This window comes from Mustelus asterias, chromosome 13, assembly GCF_964213995.1.
Source record: "Mustelus asterias chromosome 13, sMusAst1.hap1.1, whole genome shotgun sequence".
Classification (NCBI taxonomy): domain Eukaryota; kingdom Metazoa; phylum Chordata; class Chondrichthyes; order Carcharhiniformes; family Triakidae; genus Mustelus; species Mustelus asterias.
Window position 1 is genome coordinate 96,789,912 of NC_135813.1, and position 19,211 is coordinate 96,809,122.

Consider the following 19,211-nt stretch of genomic DNA (forward strand, 5'->3'; position numbering starts at 1 on the left):
CAGCTCCTCTGAGCCTAGGGGGAGATCTGATCAAGGAAAGGGAAGCTGTCAGTCCCCATTAGAAGGGAGAATTTTGAAGACTTTTTCAATCAAGAATGAATTTTTGTGTGTTTTCAACTCCATCCCACGACACCCAGTTAGAGATGAGCTTGGAACTCTGCTAATGCCAATGGTAGAGATGAAAGCCATTCCACAAATGAAGCACAAAGCTGCAGGCAGTGATGGAAACCCGACTGAAATCTTTAAACACAGAGGAGAGGAACTAACATTACAGCTCCATGCCATTATCCTACAGATCTGGAATGAAGAGGAAATCCCAAATAATCTCATGATTGTAACAATTTTCAAGAAGGGGACAAATCCAATTGTAGAACTACAGAGACATCCCCTTTGCTTTCTATTGCAGGAAAGATCATTCCAAGAACCCTTCTGAAGCAACTTACTACACTTGAAGAGCTACTCTCCAAATGTCTTTAAACCATCAAGAGGCATGGCCAACATGATTTTTACACCTCACCAAGTGCAAGAAACAAAATGTCATGAACAACATTCTCCTCTTTACATCGCATTCTGACTTGACAAAGGTCTTCAACTCTAAATTATGAGGCTCTCTGGAAGATTCTGAAGTATGGATGTCTTCCAAAGTTTGTTACCATTCTTCACCTGTTTCATGAGATGAGAGTGGTGATGCTTAAAAACAGGCTCTTTTTGAGGTCAAGACAGGAGTAAAAACAAGGTTGCTTTATCACTCCATCTCTTTCCGATTTTCCATGCTCCGTCTGGCCACAGGCAAGCTTCCCAGAGTACAGCTTAGTTCTGGAATAGATGTTAAACTATTTAACGTCAGACAACCTCAACCACATACCAAGACCACCCCAATTTCAGTCATTGAGCTCCAATACTCTGATATTGCGGTAATGCGGTGTCGAAAACAGATCTCCAGAGAACTGTCAACATATTTATTGAGACATTCAAGAAAATGGGATTTGCATTCAACATTCAAACCAAAGACCTCCATCAGCAAGCTTCAAATGCACATGCCCCAGCCTCATTGATTAGGATTAGAATCCTTACAGTGCAGGAGGCCATTCGGTCCATCAAGTCTGAACCAACAATCCCACCCAGGCCCTATCCCTGTAAACCCATGTATTTACCCAGCTAATTCCCCTGACACTAAGGGACAATTTAGCATGACCAAACAACTAACCTGCACATCTTTGGACTGTGGGAGGAAACCCGCGCAGACACGAAGAGAAAGTGCAAACTCCACACAGACAGTCACCCGAGGCCGGAATTGTACCCAGGACCCTGGTGCTGTGAGGTAACAGTGCTAATCACTGTGCCGATTCAGAAAGAGTGCCTGATGTGGAATACTTTCAGTCCAAGGTATCTTTCGCAGAAGGCTGACATTGAGAAAGAAATTCAGCATTTGCTGAAATCTTGCTGATACAACTTTTGGCCACCTGAGGAAGGTATTTGAAGATTGTGATATCAAAACCAAGCTCAGTCTACTATGCAGCCATGATCACTTCCTTACTGTACAAGGCTTAATCACAGACAGCATACAAGAGGCATTTCAAAGCACTGGAATCATACCATCAACACTGCCTGCAGAAGATCGAACATATTCGTTGGGTGAGCAGACGCATTATCAGTGTTCGCTCACAAGAAAGCACCACAAGCATCAAAGCTATGAGCATTTAGTATCAATTTTGTTGTGTTGGTCATATAGTACGTATGTCATATACCAGATTCCCAAAGTAGTTCGGTCAGGAAAGAAGCACCAGAGAAGAATAGAAATAGCTCTTCAAGGATATGACGACAGCCAACGTAAAGAAATGCAACACTGGTAGAAGACGGGGTGGCATAGTGATATCACAAACTAGTAATCCAGAGGTCTGGGCTAACACTCTGGGAATATGGGTTCAAATCCCATTACTGCAGGTTGTGGAATTTAAATTCAATTAATTAAATCTGGAATTGAAATCTAGTCTCAGTAACGGTGACCATGAACCTATCATTGATTGTCACCATCATAAGACCATTGTTATATCATTAAAATGCATCTGTTTCTGTATGGAAAGAAATCTACTATCCTTACCTGGCCTTATCTACATATGACTCCAGATCCAAAACAACATAGTTGACTCGTAACAGGCAGAAGTGGCCTAGCAAGCCACTCATTTCAAAGGCAATTAGGGATAGGCAATAAATCCTGGCCCATGAAAGAATAAAGAAATAAAAATCAGCTCCAAGATCATGGTCTTAGACGGAACCAGATGGTGGCAATGTCCATGGGAAGGATTCCAACATTATGACAAAACGGACAGGAAAGGCTAAAGCAGCGAAAAGGACACATCATGACCAGAACCGATAGCATACAATCAGACATTCCACATGCCATTAGATGTAGGTGTAGTTATCAATCCCAAATTAGCCTCAGCCATCTTCAGACTCATGGAAGACAATCATCATCAAAAGCCAATACCATGAATACAATTTATCATAAGCCTTCTTTTACAGTTTAATTTTAATCTCCATCTTTAATCAACCAGGGGGTTTTAGCTTTGGATGTCTTTCCTTTTTCCCCTAGATACTACTTGTCCAAGCTGCTGAGCATTTCCAGCAACTGCATTAGTTTTCGCTTTCGAAGTATTTTCCCCTCAATCCCAGCATCATGTTATCTGAACCATGTAAATAAATGTGGTATTTATATATCTTACATCGTATGTAACACACATTCCAGAATTAGTCAGCTAGTCTACGCTGTTAGTTAGCCAGTCACACTTGCATTTCTTTTCCATCCCTATTCCAAGTAACAATTGGCTTTTGAATAAAATAATTGACATGAAATCCAATTATCCATGGCTCTGAATTAACTTAAGTATTTTGTGGCTTCAAGCAAATTTACCTGTTGCTATAACTTTGGTCGTGGAGTTAGGAATAAGTATACAGACAGATGACAGGAAAGGTAGAAAGAAAAGATTTCAATGGCTCCTTTCTATACAACAGTTCTATAGTTTTTAAATGTAGAAGTGGTTACGTATCACTGATTCAAACTAATTTTCAGTAAGCAACAGCAGCGTTGCAAATCATTGAGCCACTACGTGATAGTATGGTGTTTACAAGTTCAAATCATTCTCCCTGCAGCCCTAAATTTCTAAACTTGGAGCAACAGCTTTTCCAAAGGACAGACAGGTAACTTCAGAGGGCATCAGTGCGAGAGCACATTTTGTGCAACTCCTATTGTACCCATCACTAGAACAATTACTCTTTCTCTCACTGTAACTAGAAGATGCCTTGGGGAGAAAACTAGATGCCTTGGAGAGCAAACTTGTTCTAAAGTAAATTATATTGTGGTTGACGAAAGGAGGAAAGATAGGCTAAGTAAAGGGTGCTCATTCGGTAATGTCTAATTTAGCCTCACGTAAAAGGTTCTCCATTACACGCCATCATAGTCAACCAAAGCAAAAATTCACATAAGAATAAATGTGTTCAAGATTCAATCATTTTTTAGCAGTAATATCAAATAAAGTATATAGTTCACATGAAATAGTTCACACTGTTTTCAATGGCCATCGAAGCCAGAGGAACCACAACTGTGCCTTTAAGAAATGGGAGGAAATAGAACATTATAAAAGCATTGAACACAACATTTCTCCATTGGTCCCAGTGCACCGTATACATTGCACTGAGTCAGGCTACAAAGTGTCAGGTTGAATCTCTGCTATAGAGTCAGTTGATCTTGGCCACAACAGGGTTTTAACCTCGCCTCTGGAACAGGTGTCGGTGTCTTTAGGCTAGAGTATGGGAAAAGATGACAGGATTCACTCTTTTGACTGCTATCCTAGTGACATCTACTGGAAAATGTGTGTTTGGATGACAAGGATGAACAGAATATGATTCAGTTGTGATGCACCCCACTGACCATCTGGTGTTCAAACACAATAAAATTAAATCTCAACAAGAAACTTGAGTACTGCCGGCACCATAAAACATTTCTACTGAATCCCTACAGTGCAGGTGGCCAATTGGCCCATCGAGTCTGCACCGACTGTCCAAAAGAGCATCTGACTGGAGCACCCAGCAGAAACCCACGTATACACAGAAGTCGTACAAACTCCACACAATCACCCAAAGCTGGAATTAAACCCAGGTCACTGGCGCTGTGAGGCAACAGTACTCGCCACTGTGCCACCCATGACTCAACTGCAGTTACTGGAGGATGGAGGGGGAAGGTCAGACAATGGAGAAGAGCAATAAATTGCCTGTTGCATACAGATGGATGTACTTCCCTCAACAATATTTAGGATTAAGCGGTCCTGAAGGTTTATTTTTAATTTAGACATAATGCATCAAAAAATGTTTAGATTAATAAAAGTGTTTATTAATTGCAATTTAATATGTTCTTTCCAACAAACCACTACATACCGGTGTAGAACATCTGTTACGGGTAAAAATCCCAGGTCCATCTGCTTCTGCAACAGGTGCACTGTGTGAATGAGGGTTTTCAGTGAACCTCTAAAAGGGAAAGAAATTGTAAATATGAAACAATCAGAATCTTCACATGAACAAATGACTAAGTAAGATATATCAGATGAATTGCATCTCAGAAACCACTTTCCGAAATGGCTATTATATTCTAGCTGTCATTTTAGACAATAAAGTCAGTTAATAATTTAACAGTGAATTAGTCATAATGCAGTCATCAGCAGGAGTGTAGACAATGATTGCATGGAATCAATCAAGGTAAGTGAATATAAATCAGATCACTAAATTTACAAAAAAACAAACTCATGACCTCCTAATTTTTTTAAATCACAGTTCCACCAAAAACGACAACACAGGGCTGCAGTGTTTTCAGTTAACATGGACCTCATTCAAATCAGACTATGAAAGCTGTATCCGCCAGTTGCTAATGTGCCAAGTTGTCTGCATGTCAATTTTGACCTAGAAAGCATACCAAACAAAACTGAAATCAATAGCCTCAGAAAAACAAGGCAAATGGTGCTTTTACAGTAATTCATTGGTGGCACATACAAGATTAAAGCATGAAAAGATTTTGCTTACATTGGAACACGCAGTACAGCTGACACATGTGGCACCCCCTATCCAGTCTAGTCCCATACCTGTCATTTACTTAATTAGTGGCAAACACTGGCAAGGCGAACACTTATTCTCTATGCCCAAATGATCTTCAGAAAGTGATGTCGAGCCACCTTCTCGAATCATTGCGATTCGCGTGGCATAAGCACACCCATACACCCACAACACTACTCATATGAAATACCATGATTTGCCCCAGGGATAGTGAAGGAACAAAAACATATTTCTAAGTTAGGATGGTGCATGACTTGGAGATGGTGGTGATGTTCTTATGAGTGTTCTAAAACAGCACCACAGCATCTTATGAGCTCTCTTCCAGAAATTAGATAGATGACAAACAAATATGAAATATCAAGCCTGTCGTACAGAGTTTGCAGTTCTCTGAATTTAAGGGATTGATTTGGAGTTCAAGGTTCACTGAGAAACTATTATGCGTAATTAGAATTCCTTTAAACAGCATCCAATGGTTAATTATCTATATATAAATACACATACACACCACATTAAAATCTTTTGAACACATGCCCAATTTACAAAGCAACACAGAATATCAAGTTGACAGGCAAGATCTGATTAAAATATCTTTCAATGTTCTTAACCCCAGGATGGAGCCAGAGAGGCAGATTACGAAAACCAGAAATAGAATAGTCTTACAGCACAGGAGGTGGTCATTCAACCTAACTTGCCTGTGTCCGAGTTTTTCAATTTAGTTCCATATTCCATATTTTCTCCCTAACCATTAAATTAGGCTTCCAATGCATGTCTTTCAAAGTTCCAAGTACGGAAATGTGATTTTGCCACCTTTCCAGGTATTGTAGTGTGTTCCAGATCTGCATGAAAAAAAATCTCTAGTTTCCTCTTTAGCCAATTATTTTAAATCTGCAACCCTGTGGTTACCAACCCCGTCAGAGAAAACATTTTTCCTCTACTTGCTCCATCAAAACTCCAATAATTTTGAATATCTCTGTTCAGTCTTCCATTGTAAGAAGTCTCACAAAACCAGGTTAAAGTCCAACAGGTTTATTTGGCAGCACAAGCCACAAGCTTTCAGAGCGCTGCTCCTTCATCAGGTGAGTGGGAGTCATGTTCACAAACAGGGCATATGAAGACACAAACTCAATTTACAAAATAATGGTTGGAATGCGAGTCTTTACAGGTAATCAAGTCTTAAAGGTACAGACAATGCGAGTGGAGAGAGGGTTAAGCACAGGTTAAAGAGATGTGTATTGTCTCCGGCCAGGACAGTTAGTGAGATTTTGCAAGACTAGGCAAGTCGTGGGGGTTACAGGTAGTGTGACATGAACCCAAGATCCCGGTTGAGGCCGTCCTCATGTGTGCGGAACTTGGCTATCAGTTTCTGCTCAGCAACTCTGCGTTGTTGTGTGTCGTGAAGGCTGCCTTGGAGAACACTTACCCGAAGATCAGAGGCCGAATGCCCGTGACTGCTGAAGTGTTCCCACCGTAACAAGTTTAACAACACCAGGTTAAAGTCCAACAGGTTTATTTGGTAGCAAAAGCCACACAAGCTTTCGGGGCTCCAAGCCCCTTCTTCAGGCGAGTGGGAATTCTGTTCACAAACAGGGCATATAAAGACAGACTCAATTTGTTCCCCAACAGGAAGAGAATACTCCTGCCTAGTGATTGTTGAGCAGTGTTCATTCATCCGTTGTCGTAGCGCCTGCATGGTCTCCCCAATGTACCATGCCTCGGGACATCCTTTCCTGCAGCGTAATTGCCTGCCCTTCATTAACCATGCTTCTCAAGGCAAGAATTAATTTTATCCTCCATAATAACCTCTATTAGCTTCCCCACAATTGCTAGGTTGATTGGCCAATTACAGGTTTCTCGCTATTCCTTCTTTGAACAGGATTATAAACAATTGTAGTCTTTCAGTCCTCTGCCGCTATTCCCATATCCAAGGACGGTTGAAATACTGTGGTGAGAGCTTCTGCTAGCCTCATTAAGCTAGGATACATCCCATCTAGAGGTGACTTGTTAAAAAGAAAATCTTCAGTAGTAGTAACTTTACAAACATCAAAACACAGCTCGCAGACATTAGTCATATACCAGTGGACCAGTAATATTTCATTCAAATGGAATTCAGTGGTATTGAAACAAAGGTGGAAGCAAGCTGGACTGACTCTTCCCAAAGTCGATAACTTATGGAAAAGTTGAGCGTGCCAATAATAAATTACAATAGGACCATTCATGAGAACACTCATGAAATCTCTCAATTTACCAACTGGCAATTCAGTCCCAGAAGGGATAGAAAATGTGTTACTGGGCCAAAGTAGATTATGTATGCTCATCAAGATTTGAAGTGTACTTATCCATTATGTAACTAGGTTCAACCAAGAAACATTTTTGTTAAGGGAGAGTAGTATGAAAGTTTGAGAAATATTTAAGTTAATCTGCACTCTGGGTGATACCATCTTAAACAGGAGAGGTAGACCATACAGCTACGCAAGCCTGCTCTACCATTCAGTCAGATCATGGCTGATCTGATCTTGGCCTCAACTCCAGTTTCCTGCCTGTTCTCCATAACCTTCAACTCCCTTGTGGTACAAAGAAATCGTACGAAATTGTGGTACAAAGAAACAGCGCCAGGTACCCGGGTTCGATTCCTGGCTTGGGTCACCGTCTGTGTGGAGTCTGCACATTCTCCCCGTGTCTGCGTGGGTTTCCTCCGGGTGCAAACTTGTGCAGGCTAGGTGGATTGGCCATGCTAAATTGCCCCTTAGTGTCAGGGGGACTAGCTAGGGTAAATGGGGTTATGGGGATAGGACCTGGGTGGGATTGTGGCCAGCACAGACCCGAATGGTCTCCTCTTGCACTGTAGGATTCCATGATTCTATAAAATCTGTATCGCAGTATCTATTCAATGATCACTTCCATGGCTATTTGCAGCACAGACTTCCAAAGATTCACAACCCTCAGGAGAAAACTTTCTTCATCTGTGTTCGATGGAAGATCTCTTCATTTGAAACGGTGTCCCAGTTCGAGATTTTCCCTATAATCCTCCAAGCATCTATCCTCAGAATTTTGTATGTTTCAATAAAATTACTTCTCGTTCTTCTAAACCAGGGGTCTCCAAACTACGGCCCGCGGGCCACATCCGACCTGCGGTGGGCCATATCCGGCTGGAAGTTTGGAGACCGCTGTTCTAAACTCCAAGAAGCATAAACCCAACCTGTTCAGCCTTCCCACATAAGATAATCCCTTGATTTCAAGAGTCAACCAAGTGAATCTTCTCTGGTCTGTTTTGATTGCAAGTATATCCTCCTTTAAACAAAGGGATCAAAACTTATCACAGTTCTTGAAATGTGCTCTCAACAATGCCCTGTCAAGGGCAACAATGCCCTATCAAGACTTCCCTAACTTTTTATCTCATGCCCTTTGCAATTAATGCCGACATTCTACTTACTCACTGTGCCTGCATGCTAACATTGTGACTTTTGTATGAGGAACCCAGATCCCTCTGTACTATAGCACCTCGTAGTCTCTCTCCACTTAAACGTTTTTCTTTCTACACAAGTGGATTACTTCACATTTTCAACATTGTACTCTTATTAAATTTTTGCTGTCAATTAAGTCATCTTTGAAGATAAGAGTCTTTTTCACAACTTGCTTTTCTTTGTATCTTGGTATCAGCAACACATTTGGCTACAATATGTTCAGTGCCTTCAGCCAAGTCATTGATATCAATTTGTAAGTAGTTGAGGCCCACCACTGATTTCTGTGGTACCCCAGTTACAGGTTACCTACTGGAAAATGACCCAAAATATTGCAGATACAGGGTTTTGTTATTTGACATGATTTAACTTAAACCCAGATTCACAGAACAGTTAGGGCGCAGAAGGAAGTCATTTAGCACAAATGAACATTTTGACTTAATGCCAATCTCCTGCCTTTTTCCCCACATCCTTGCAGTGTTTCTATTCAAATAATCATCGAATGCCCTTTCGAATACATCAGTTGAACCTGCCTACACCACACTTCCAGGTAGTGCATTCCAGTCCTGAACCAGTTGTTGAGAGTTTTTCTTGCATTGCACTCACTTCTTATGCAAATCACTTTTAAGTCTGTGCCTTCTCATTCTCGATCCTTTTGCAAGAACAGTTTCTCCCCATCAACTGTCCAACCCCCCTCATGATTTTGAGCACCTCTATCAAATCTCCTCTCAGCCTTCTTGCCTCCAAGGAGAACAGTCCCAACCTCTCCAATCTATCTTCAGAAACTGAAGTTTTCCATCCCTGGAACAATTCTTGGAGACCTCTTCTGCACTCTCTCTCTCTAGGTGTTCAAAACCCTCCAATAGTATGGATCCAGAACTGTGCACAGTACTCGAGCTGAGGTCTAACTGTCTTACACAGGTTCAGCACAACTTACTTGGCTCTTGTACTCTATACCTTCATTAATAAAACCCTGGATACTGTATGCTTTATTAGCTATTCTCTCTACCTTTCACGATCTATGCACATATAAACCCACATTCCTCATCTCCTGCAAACCTCAAGAATTATACTGCTTAATTTATATTCTCTCTCCATGCTCTTCCTTCAAAAATGCATCACCTCACGCTTATTTTTATTTACATTGAATTTTATCTGCCACCTCGCTGCCCACTCCACCACCTTGTCTCTGTCCTTGTTCTCCTCACAGTTTATAATGCTTCCAGGTTTTGAGTCATCTGCAAGCCTGAAACAGACCCTTGTAATGATCTAGATCATTAATATAAGCAAGGGATCCAATACCGACATTTGGGGAATTCCACAACAAACCTCCCTCCAGTTCAAAAATATCCAATGACCACAAGTTTCCTATTAATCAATTACCAATACTCAAATATTCAATCACCAATACGCAACATAAAACAATGAGAACTTAGAGCACTGACATAAACTTGCTAAATGTAACCCCAAGTCCACTGAAAATTGCAAGGCAATTACTTTTAGTGAGCGAGAAGGAAGCAGACTTGATTCTAACTACAAGTGATCCGAAAGTCCATTCACATTTGTACAAAAACTTCTCCCAGATAATTGAATGTTCATTATAGAACATAGAACAGTACAGCACAGACCCTTTGGCCCTCGATGTTGTGCCGAGCTTTGTCCGAAACCAAGATCAAGCTATCCCACTCCCTATCATCCTGGTGTGCTCCATGTGCCTATCCAATAACCGCTTAAATGTTCCTAAAGTGTCTGACTCCACTATCACTGCAGGCAGTCCATTCCACACCCCAACCACTCTCTGCATAAAGAACCTACCTCAGACATCCCTCCTATATCTCCCACCATGAACCTTATAGTTATGCCCCCTAGTAACAGCTACATCCACCCGAGGAAATAGTCTCTGAACGTCCACTCTATCTATCCCCCTCATCATCTTATAAACCTCTATTAAGTCGCCTCTCATCCTCCTCCTCTCTGAAGAGAAAAGCCCTAGCTCCCTCAACCTTTCCTCATAAGACCTACCCTCCAAACCAGGCAGCATCCTGGTAAATCTCCTTTGTACTCTCTCCAATGCTTCCACATCTTTCTTATAGTGAGGTAACCAGAACTGCACACAATATTCCAAATATTATAGGTGAACTCAGAAGCCCAGGACACAACATATTTTGCCATCTATGTAATTTCTCCTGGGTTCACTTGATACTAGCTTTATGTAGAATCAAACTAGGAATAAATAAGTCAAAGAGCAACCGAAAAGCAAAATACTGCAGATACTTTAGATCTGAAATAAAGACAGAAAATCCCGGAAAAGCTCATCAGGTCTGGCAGCATCTGTACAGAGAGAAGCCATGTTTCAGGAGAATGATTATTCAATGGGCATATATGAAAGATCATTTGCCAAAACATTTACCGTCTTTCTCTCCATAAACGTTGCCAGACCCGAATGTTTCCAACATTTTCTGTTCGGAGGTCAAAGAAATCTCTCAAACTACAAACTTGTGATTAAGAGTCTGACTATTGGCTGATTAAACTGAGGGAGAATGGTATGATCTGCTTCAAACCTTCCACAGTCCAGGCTCATTATAATCTATCTCAACCGTTGCTGTGAAATACCATACCCATTTTATGAATTACATAGCAGCTCAAATTCCGTGACAAACAAATGTGTTACCTTGACCTTACTGGACAACCATCTCTCCTCCCAATTTTGCACAGGAGATAGATATGCTATCCTCACCACTAACCTGCCCATTCCCACATCCCCAACCCTTATTTGTACTGCTGCTCACACTGTTCCTTCACGACTCACTATATTCTAAACCAACTCCAGCATGCTTTCAGATCATTCTGAGTAATTGAAGCAGCTCCATGAAACCATCATTAGCAATTCTATATATTGAAGCTTATTTAGCACACCAGCAAAACAACTGAGATATGCTGCCTCACAGCGCCAAGGAGCTGGATTTGATTCCTGTCTGTGCGGAGTATGCATGTTCTCCCTGTGTTTGCATGGGTTTCCTCCGGGTGCTCCGGTTTCCTCCCACAGTGCGAAAGACGTGCTGGTCAGGTGCATTGGCCATGCTAAATTCTCACTGTACCCGAACAGGTGCCAGAGTGTGGCAACTAAGGGATTTTCACAGTAACTTCATTGCAGTGTTAATGTAAACCTACTTGTGACACTAATAAAATAAACTATAAAATGTGTGTGGTGAAATCCCTATCAGTTGCAATACTAATTCCAAGGCCTGACCTCAACCAAAGATTACATCATCGTTTTGGGTTTAAAGTACGGCTGGCACAAAAAGGGAAGGGAGGGGTGGAAATGAAGGAAAATATATGAGTTACCAATACAGAGACATGGTCATCATACAATTTTCAGTGCACTTTCAAGGGTTGGTCCAAATGCACGTCAACAAATAATGTACCATTGATGGCAAGTGCAGTATTTCTACAGCCTCGAGCACATCATTGTAAAGAAGAAAACAATAATAAATAGCTCACAAAGCAACCATATTCAAAAGAAAATGTAGAGGACAGCCTGTTAGTTGTAATTGACTTGTTGGTGGGCTAAGCAGCACAATGTCAGAGAAATCCGAGGGGAAGGGCACTTGCTCATACGTCTTTAACTTGAGCACAGAATCTCCTAACACCCGACCAATATAAAAATGCCAGAACAAGAGGCAAAATTTAAATCACATTACGAGAATCACCTGCAGGCACTGAGAAGCCTTCACTAGCAGAACTAATAACTAGCAGACCAGTGAAAATGCAACATATTGAATCAATGTCCCTACTGGCACTGAATGATGACATTAGCAGCTTCTACAAGGGCTCAGGTACTGACCTTTACAAAGAAAAGCGCTCAATTATATGCCTTTAAAAGCAAGTCAGTAACCTCCTACAGCACTTACTGACAAAGAGCAAATTAATTCTTAATGACAATGCAGCTATAAAGAGAATTTTTACAACAGGAAATCTACAGAGATTAGAATGGTCTAATGTCCTCCTTACAGTCAAGGCAGCCAGTATTTACACTGGGGCCGAATCCACTGGATCACAAATGAAAATATACAAATTGAAAGCAGCAATTCTGATTGCCATTCCTTCCTCAGTCCAGAGAACATTGGTACAGAACAACAGTCAGTCTACTTATAGGGAGGAATGATACAAGTCTGCCTGACGGAACAAGGGTGTACACAAGAACATCACCTGCAATTTTCTCTTCAAGTCCCACACTATTCCGATTTGGGAATATATCATTGTTCTTTCTTCATGGTTGGCTCAAAACCCTAGAACTCCCAATTTAACAGCATTACAGGTGCAACTGCAGCACAGATTGCAGCATTTCAAGGAGGATATTCATTACCACCTTCTCAAGAGTCATTAGGACGAGTAACAAATGGTAGCAATTCCCACATCCACTGAACAGATGAAAAATCAAATTTGAAAAAGCAATTTGGGACAATTTCAGGGAATGTATTTTGATCGTTTTCTAGAAAAACATCAGAGTACCAAGTAGGGAACAAGCTATTATTGATCTAGTATTATGCAATGAGTCAGGAATAATTAGTAATCTAAAACCTAAAGGATTCTCTGCCACTGAAGAGCGAATTTCATAGAGTTTGAGATTGATGTAGTCAAGTCTGAATCTATGGTCCTAAATTTAATCAGAATCAATTAGGCAGGTATGCAGGAAGAGATTGCTAGTTGTGCTGGATAATTAGATTAAAAGTACAACAATGGGTAGGCAATGGTAAACATTTAGAGAAATATTTCACAATTAATCAATGGAAATGCATCCTGAAATTCCACAGGAAAAGTGGTCCCAGCATGGGTAACGAGAGAAGTTAAAGCCAGAAATAACAAAATGGGGGAAATGCTTGGCAGTTCAGGCAGCATCTGCAGAGGAGAAAGAGTTAATGTTTCAGGTATGCAGCCTTTCATCATATAGTATTAGACTAATAAATGTTTACAATATTGCCAAAAAGAGCAGTTGTGCTGAGGATTGATTCTCCTTTTAAGAAAATAATTTATTTTTAAATTCCACAAAATCCATAGAATCCCTACAGAGATCATTCAGCCCATTGTCTGCACTAACTCTCTGAAAGTGCATCTTACCCAAGCACCCACGTGGACCATATGTCCACGCATTTACCATGACTAATCCACATTTTTGGACACTAAGGGGCAATTTAGCATGGCCAATCCACGTAACCTGCACATCTCTGGATTGTAGGAGGATACCAGAGTAAACCCACACATAGATGGTAAGAACGTGCAAACTCCACACAATCATCCAAGGCCAGAATCGCACTTGGGTCCCTGGTGCTGTGAGGCAGCGGCACGGTGCTGTGAGGGGCGGCACGGTAGCACAGTGGTTAGCACTGCTGCTTCACAGCTCCAGGGTCCCGGGTTCGATTCCCGGCTCGGGTCACTGTTTGTGTGGAGTTTGCACATTCTCCTCGTGTCTGCGTGGGTTTCCTCCAGGTGCTCCGGTTTCCTCCCACAGTCCAAAGATGTGCAGGTTAGGTTGATTAGCCAGGTTAAAAATTGCCCCTGAGATGCGGAGGTTAGAGGGATTAGCAGGTAAAATATGTGGGGGTAGGGCCTGGGTGGGATTGTGGTCGGTGCAGACTCGATGGGCCGAATGGCCTCCTTCTGCACTGTAGGGTTTCTATGATTTCTAACCACCGTGCCAGCCTATTCATTCAAGGGACATGGGCTTCGCTGGCTCGGCCAGCATTTATTGCTGGTACCTCATTGCCCTTGGTGTGAGTCTCCTTCTTGAACTGCTGCTAAATGTGCCTTAGCTACACTCAGTGTTCATTAGGGAGCAAATTCCAGGATTTTGATCTAGTGACAGTGAAGGAATGGCAATTTATTTCTAATTCAGGATAAGAAACCTTAAGGGGAACTTCGAGTTAGTGGTGATCCCATGTATTCTCTACTCTACCATCTCGAAGGAGAAGTGGTTGCGGGGTTTACAAGGTGCTGTAGGAAGAGGCTTGGTTGAGATTTTGCAGTTCATCTTGTAGATGGCACAAACTGCTGCCACTGTACATCAGTGGTGGAGAGAGTGAAATTTTGTGGAAGTAGTGCCAGTGGCTGCTTTGCCCTGGATGCTGTCAAGCTCGAGTTCTGTTGGAACTCCATTCATCCAGGCAAGGATGAATGGAGTTCCATTGCTGACTTGAGCCTTATAGATGGTGGATAGGCTTGGGGTAATCAGGAGTTGGGTTACTCATCACAGGATTCCTAGTCTCAGACTTGGTCCTGTATTTCTGTCACGAGTCCAGTACTAGTCCAATTCAGATTCCGATCAATGGCAACCTGGCACTTCTATCACGTCAATGTTCCCTGACACTTACAACTCAGGTCTGGATATTGTCCAGGTCTTGCTGCATTTGAACATGGACCACTTTAGTATCCGAGTTATGAATGGCGCTCAACATTGTTCACCGAGGATTGGCACGTCGTCACTTATGATGAAAGATCACTGATGAAGCAGCTGAAGATGGTTGAACCTCGGACTCTAACCTGAGGAACTCCCACAGTGACGTCCTGGAAATGAGATGATTGCTCTCCAACAACCACAACCATCTTCCTTTGTGCTAGGTATGTGTCAGGAAACAGAGGTAAGTTTATGTTAACTATGTTTATGTTGTTGAGTGTTGGAAGGTACACATTTAAGTGGGTTTAATTTTATGTTTTTGCTTGAGGGGGTACAACTCCAGTTAGATTCATGTTAGGCAAAGATGCCTGCATGAATGGGATTTAGATTTCATTTTAAATTGTGTTTCTATTTTGCTGAGAGAGTTATGACGTGAAAAGTAAAAATGAGCTTGGATAAAGAATGAGATGTTGCTTAGAATCACTCTGGGTAGAAATAAGAAATAGCAAGGGAAAGAAGTCCATGGTGGGAGTAATCTAAAGGTCTCCAAACAGTAGTTCCGCAGTGACACACAGTATAACCAAGAATAACCGAAGGCTAATAAGAAAGGTACGGCAATAATCATGGGTGGTTCTTAAGATGCATATTGACTGTAAAAGTAAAATTGGCAAGGATAGCCTCAAGAGAGTTTACTGAATGTATTAGAGATTGTTCTTTGGAGCAGTAAGTGGTGGAACCAACTAGAGAGTTGGCTATTCTAGATTTGGCATTATATCATGAGGTAGGGCTAATAAATGATCTCATAGTTAAGGATCCTCTAAGGAAGAGTGATCAGAGCATGCTAGAATTTCAAATAAAGTTTGAGTGTGAGAAACTGGAGTCCCACATGAGCATTCTGGACTTAAACAAAGGTAATTACAGAGGTGCTAGTGTGCTGGGCAAGAATAATAAAAGGTAGGTAGGACAAGAGAGGAAGAATAGAGGCTGGATAATCCACCTGGGAATATCCAGCCTCTATTCTTCTTCCTCCTTTGTCACCTCCTCTGGTTCCTCGCATGAGGCTGTTCATGTTGGCAAGGGCTGTTCTCAGATGATGGCAAGTTGTGCAGCAAGCAGTAGCCATGACAAATCTTCTAACTCACTAATCTGGGTACTGTCGGGCTGCTCCAGAGTGTTCTAGAATCATTGCTTCTGGACACCAATGGTTTTCTTTATTGTTTTCATTTGGCTGCATGGCTCTCATTGTTAGTTTGCATAGGTTCTGAAACAGAATTGTAAGCCAAGTCATGAGCAGACAGCCCTTGTTGTCCAGTCGTCACCACCTTTTGATTTGCCATGGTAGATGAAATACAGCAAATACAGACAACTGTCACAAAATGAATGCATCATGACCCAAATGATCTCCTGCACTTTAAGCGTAACTGCTTTTGGTTAAGATATACATCAGAGTTGAAATGAGATGTATCCAACGTAATGCAGAGTCAATGACACACGACAATCCTTGCAAACCCTCATGTGCACTCCGTCTGGCAAGAGGCAATGAAATGAAGTTACCACTCAGTGACCTTCCATAAATGCAGCAATACATTGCAAGATGTTGCTAATGTCTCCAGAGACAGCATGGGAGAAACCAAACGCGTAGACACGTACAGCTACTGAAAATGTGGCCGTTGCAGTTGGGATCCTGGTTGAAACAGTTTGCAGATTTCATTGATGACCACCTTAGTTATGTGGAAACATCTCAAACACTTGTCATTGTTCCAAGTTCAGGAATGAGATTTACTCCTTGGGCACAATATGGCCTCCTGTTCAGAGCTCTTCTCCACTTCCAGCAGCTTATCCTGCTCATATCCTGTTCATTCTTCCCATCATTGGAAAATGAGGCTGGAGAAGTAACGATAGGAAACAAAGAAATGGCAGAGGAACTGAATACTTACTTTGCATCAGTCTTCACAGTGGAAGACAGCAGTGGGATGCCAGAGCTCCAGGAGAATCAGGGGGCACAGGCGAGTGTAGTGGCCATCACTAAGGAGAAGGTTTTGAGGAAATGGAAAGATCTGAAAGTGGATAAAACCTGGACTGGATGGACTACACCCCAGGGTTCTAAAAGAGATAGCTGAGGAAATTGTGGAGGCATTGGTGGTGATCTTTCAGGAATCACTGGAGGCAGGGAGGGTACCAGAGGACTGGAAAGTAGCTAATGTAACACCACTGTTTAAGAAGGGAAATTATAGGCCGGTTGGTCTGACTTCGGACACTGGCAAGATTTTAGAGTCCATCATTAAAGACGAGATCGCGGAATGCTTGGAAGTGCATGATAAAATAGGACTGAGTCAGCGTGGCTTCATCAAGGGGAGGTCATGTCTGACAAATCTGAGAGAGTTCTTTGAGGTGGTAACAAGGAAGTAAGATAAAGGAGAACCAGTGGACTTAATTTATTTAGATTTCCAGAAGGCCTTTGACAAGGTGCCACACAGAAGACTGTTAAATAAGTCAAGAGCCATTGGTGTTAAGGGTAAGATCCTGGCATGGATAGAGGATTGGCTGACTGGCAGAAGGCAGAGAGTGTGGATAAAGGGGTCTTTTTCAGGATGACAGACGGTGACTAGCAGTGTGCCTCAGGACTCAGTGCTGGGACCACAACTTTTCACAATATACATTAACGATTTGAAAGGAGGCACTGTTGCTAAGTTTGCAGATGATACAAAGATATGTAGAGGGACAGGTAGTATTGAGGAAGCAGGTGGGCTGCAGAAGGACTTGGACCAAGCTAGGAGAGCGGGCAAAGTGGCAAATGGAATACAATGTGGCAAAGTGTGAGATTATGCATTCTGGAAGGAGGAATGGAGGCATCGACTATTTTCTAAATGGGGAAAATGATTAGGAAATCAGAAGCACAAAGGAACTTGGGAGTGATTGTTCAAGATTCTCTTAAGGTTAACGTGCAGGTTCAGTCGGCAGTTAGGAAGGCAAATGCAATGTTAGCATTCGTGTCAAGGAGGCTAGAATACAAGAGCAGGGATGTACTTCTGAGGGTGCAAAAGGCTCTGGTCAGACCCCACTTGGAGTATTGCGAGCAGTTTTGGGCCCTATATCTAAGGAAGGATGTGCTGGCCTTGGAAAGGGTCCAGAGGAGGTTCACAAGGATGATCCCTGGAATGAAGAGCTTGTTGTATGAGCAATGGTTGATGATTCGGGGTCTGTACTCATTGGAGTTCAGAAGGACGAGTGAGGATCTTATTGAAACTTACTGGATACTGCGAGGCCTGGATAGAGTGGATGTGGAGAGGATGTTTCCACTATTAGGAAAAACTAGAACCAGAGAGCACAACCTCAGACTAAAGAGATGATCCTTTAAAACAGAGAGGAGTAGGAATTTCTTTAGCCAGAGTGGTGAATCTGTGGAACTCTTTGCTGCAGAAGGCTGTGGTGGCCAGGTCGTTGAGTGTCTTTAAGACACAGACAGATGGGTTCTTGATTAATAAGTAGCGGGAGACTTCAATTTCCCTGGTATAGAGTGGAAAGTGCTTAGGGCTGGGGGTCTGGACGGGGAGGAATTTGTAAAATGTGTACTGGAAGGTTCTTTGGAACAGTATGTAGGTAGCCCAACTAGAGAGGGGACTATACTGGATCTAGTTCTGGGAAATGAGCCCAGTCAGGTCGTCAAAGTTTTGGTAGGGGAACATGTGGCAAATAGTGACCACAACTCTGTTAACTTTAGGATAGTAATGGACAAGGACGAGTGTTGCCCTAAGGGTAGGGTGCTAGATTGGGGGAAGGCTAACTATAGCCTGATTAGGCAGCAATTGGTGGCCGTTGATTGGGCGAGGCTGTTCGGGGGTAAGTCCATGTCTGGCATGTGGGAGTCTTTTAAGGAACAGTTGATAAGGCTGCAGGACAGGCATGTGCCTGTAAAAAGGAAGGATAGGAAAGGTAGGATTCGAGAGCCGTGGATAACCAGGGAAATTGAGGATCTGATCAAAAAGAAAAGAGAGGTGTACGTTAGGTCCAGGCAACTGAAAACAGATGGAGCTCTGGAGAAATACAGAGAGAGTAGGAAAGAACTCAAACGGGGAGTTAGAAGGGCAAAAAGAGGTCACAAAATGTTCTTGGCAGACAGGATTAAGGAGAATCCTAAGGCATTTTATTCATATGTTAGGAACAAAAGAGTTGTCAGGGAAAAAGTCGGACCTCTCAGGGACAAAGGAGGGGAATTATGCTTAGAACCCAAGGGAATAGTGGAGATCCTAAATGAATACTTT

At 42.2% G+C, this 19,211-nt stretch overlaps 1 protein-coding gene across 6 annotated transcripts in view; it reads right to left on the reverse strand.

The window, feature by feature from the left end:
* hectd4 (HECT domain E3 ubiquitin protein ligase 4) overlaps positions 1–19,211 on the reverse strand; it is a 270,502-nt gene that overhangs the window by 217,293 nt on the left and 33,998 nt on the right. For all 6 annotated transcript variants that reach the window (XM_078227339.1, XM_078227343.1, XM_078227340.1 and 3 more), the window contains exon 3: positions 4,432–4,521. In XM_078227339.1, the coding sequence (XP_078083465.1) occupies positions 4,432–4,521 (90 nt within the window). The remainder of the gene's footprint in view (positions 1–4,431; positions 4,522–19,211) is intronic.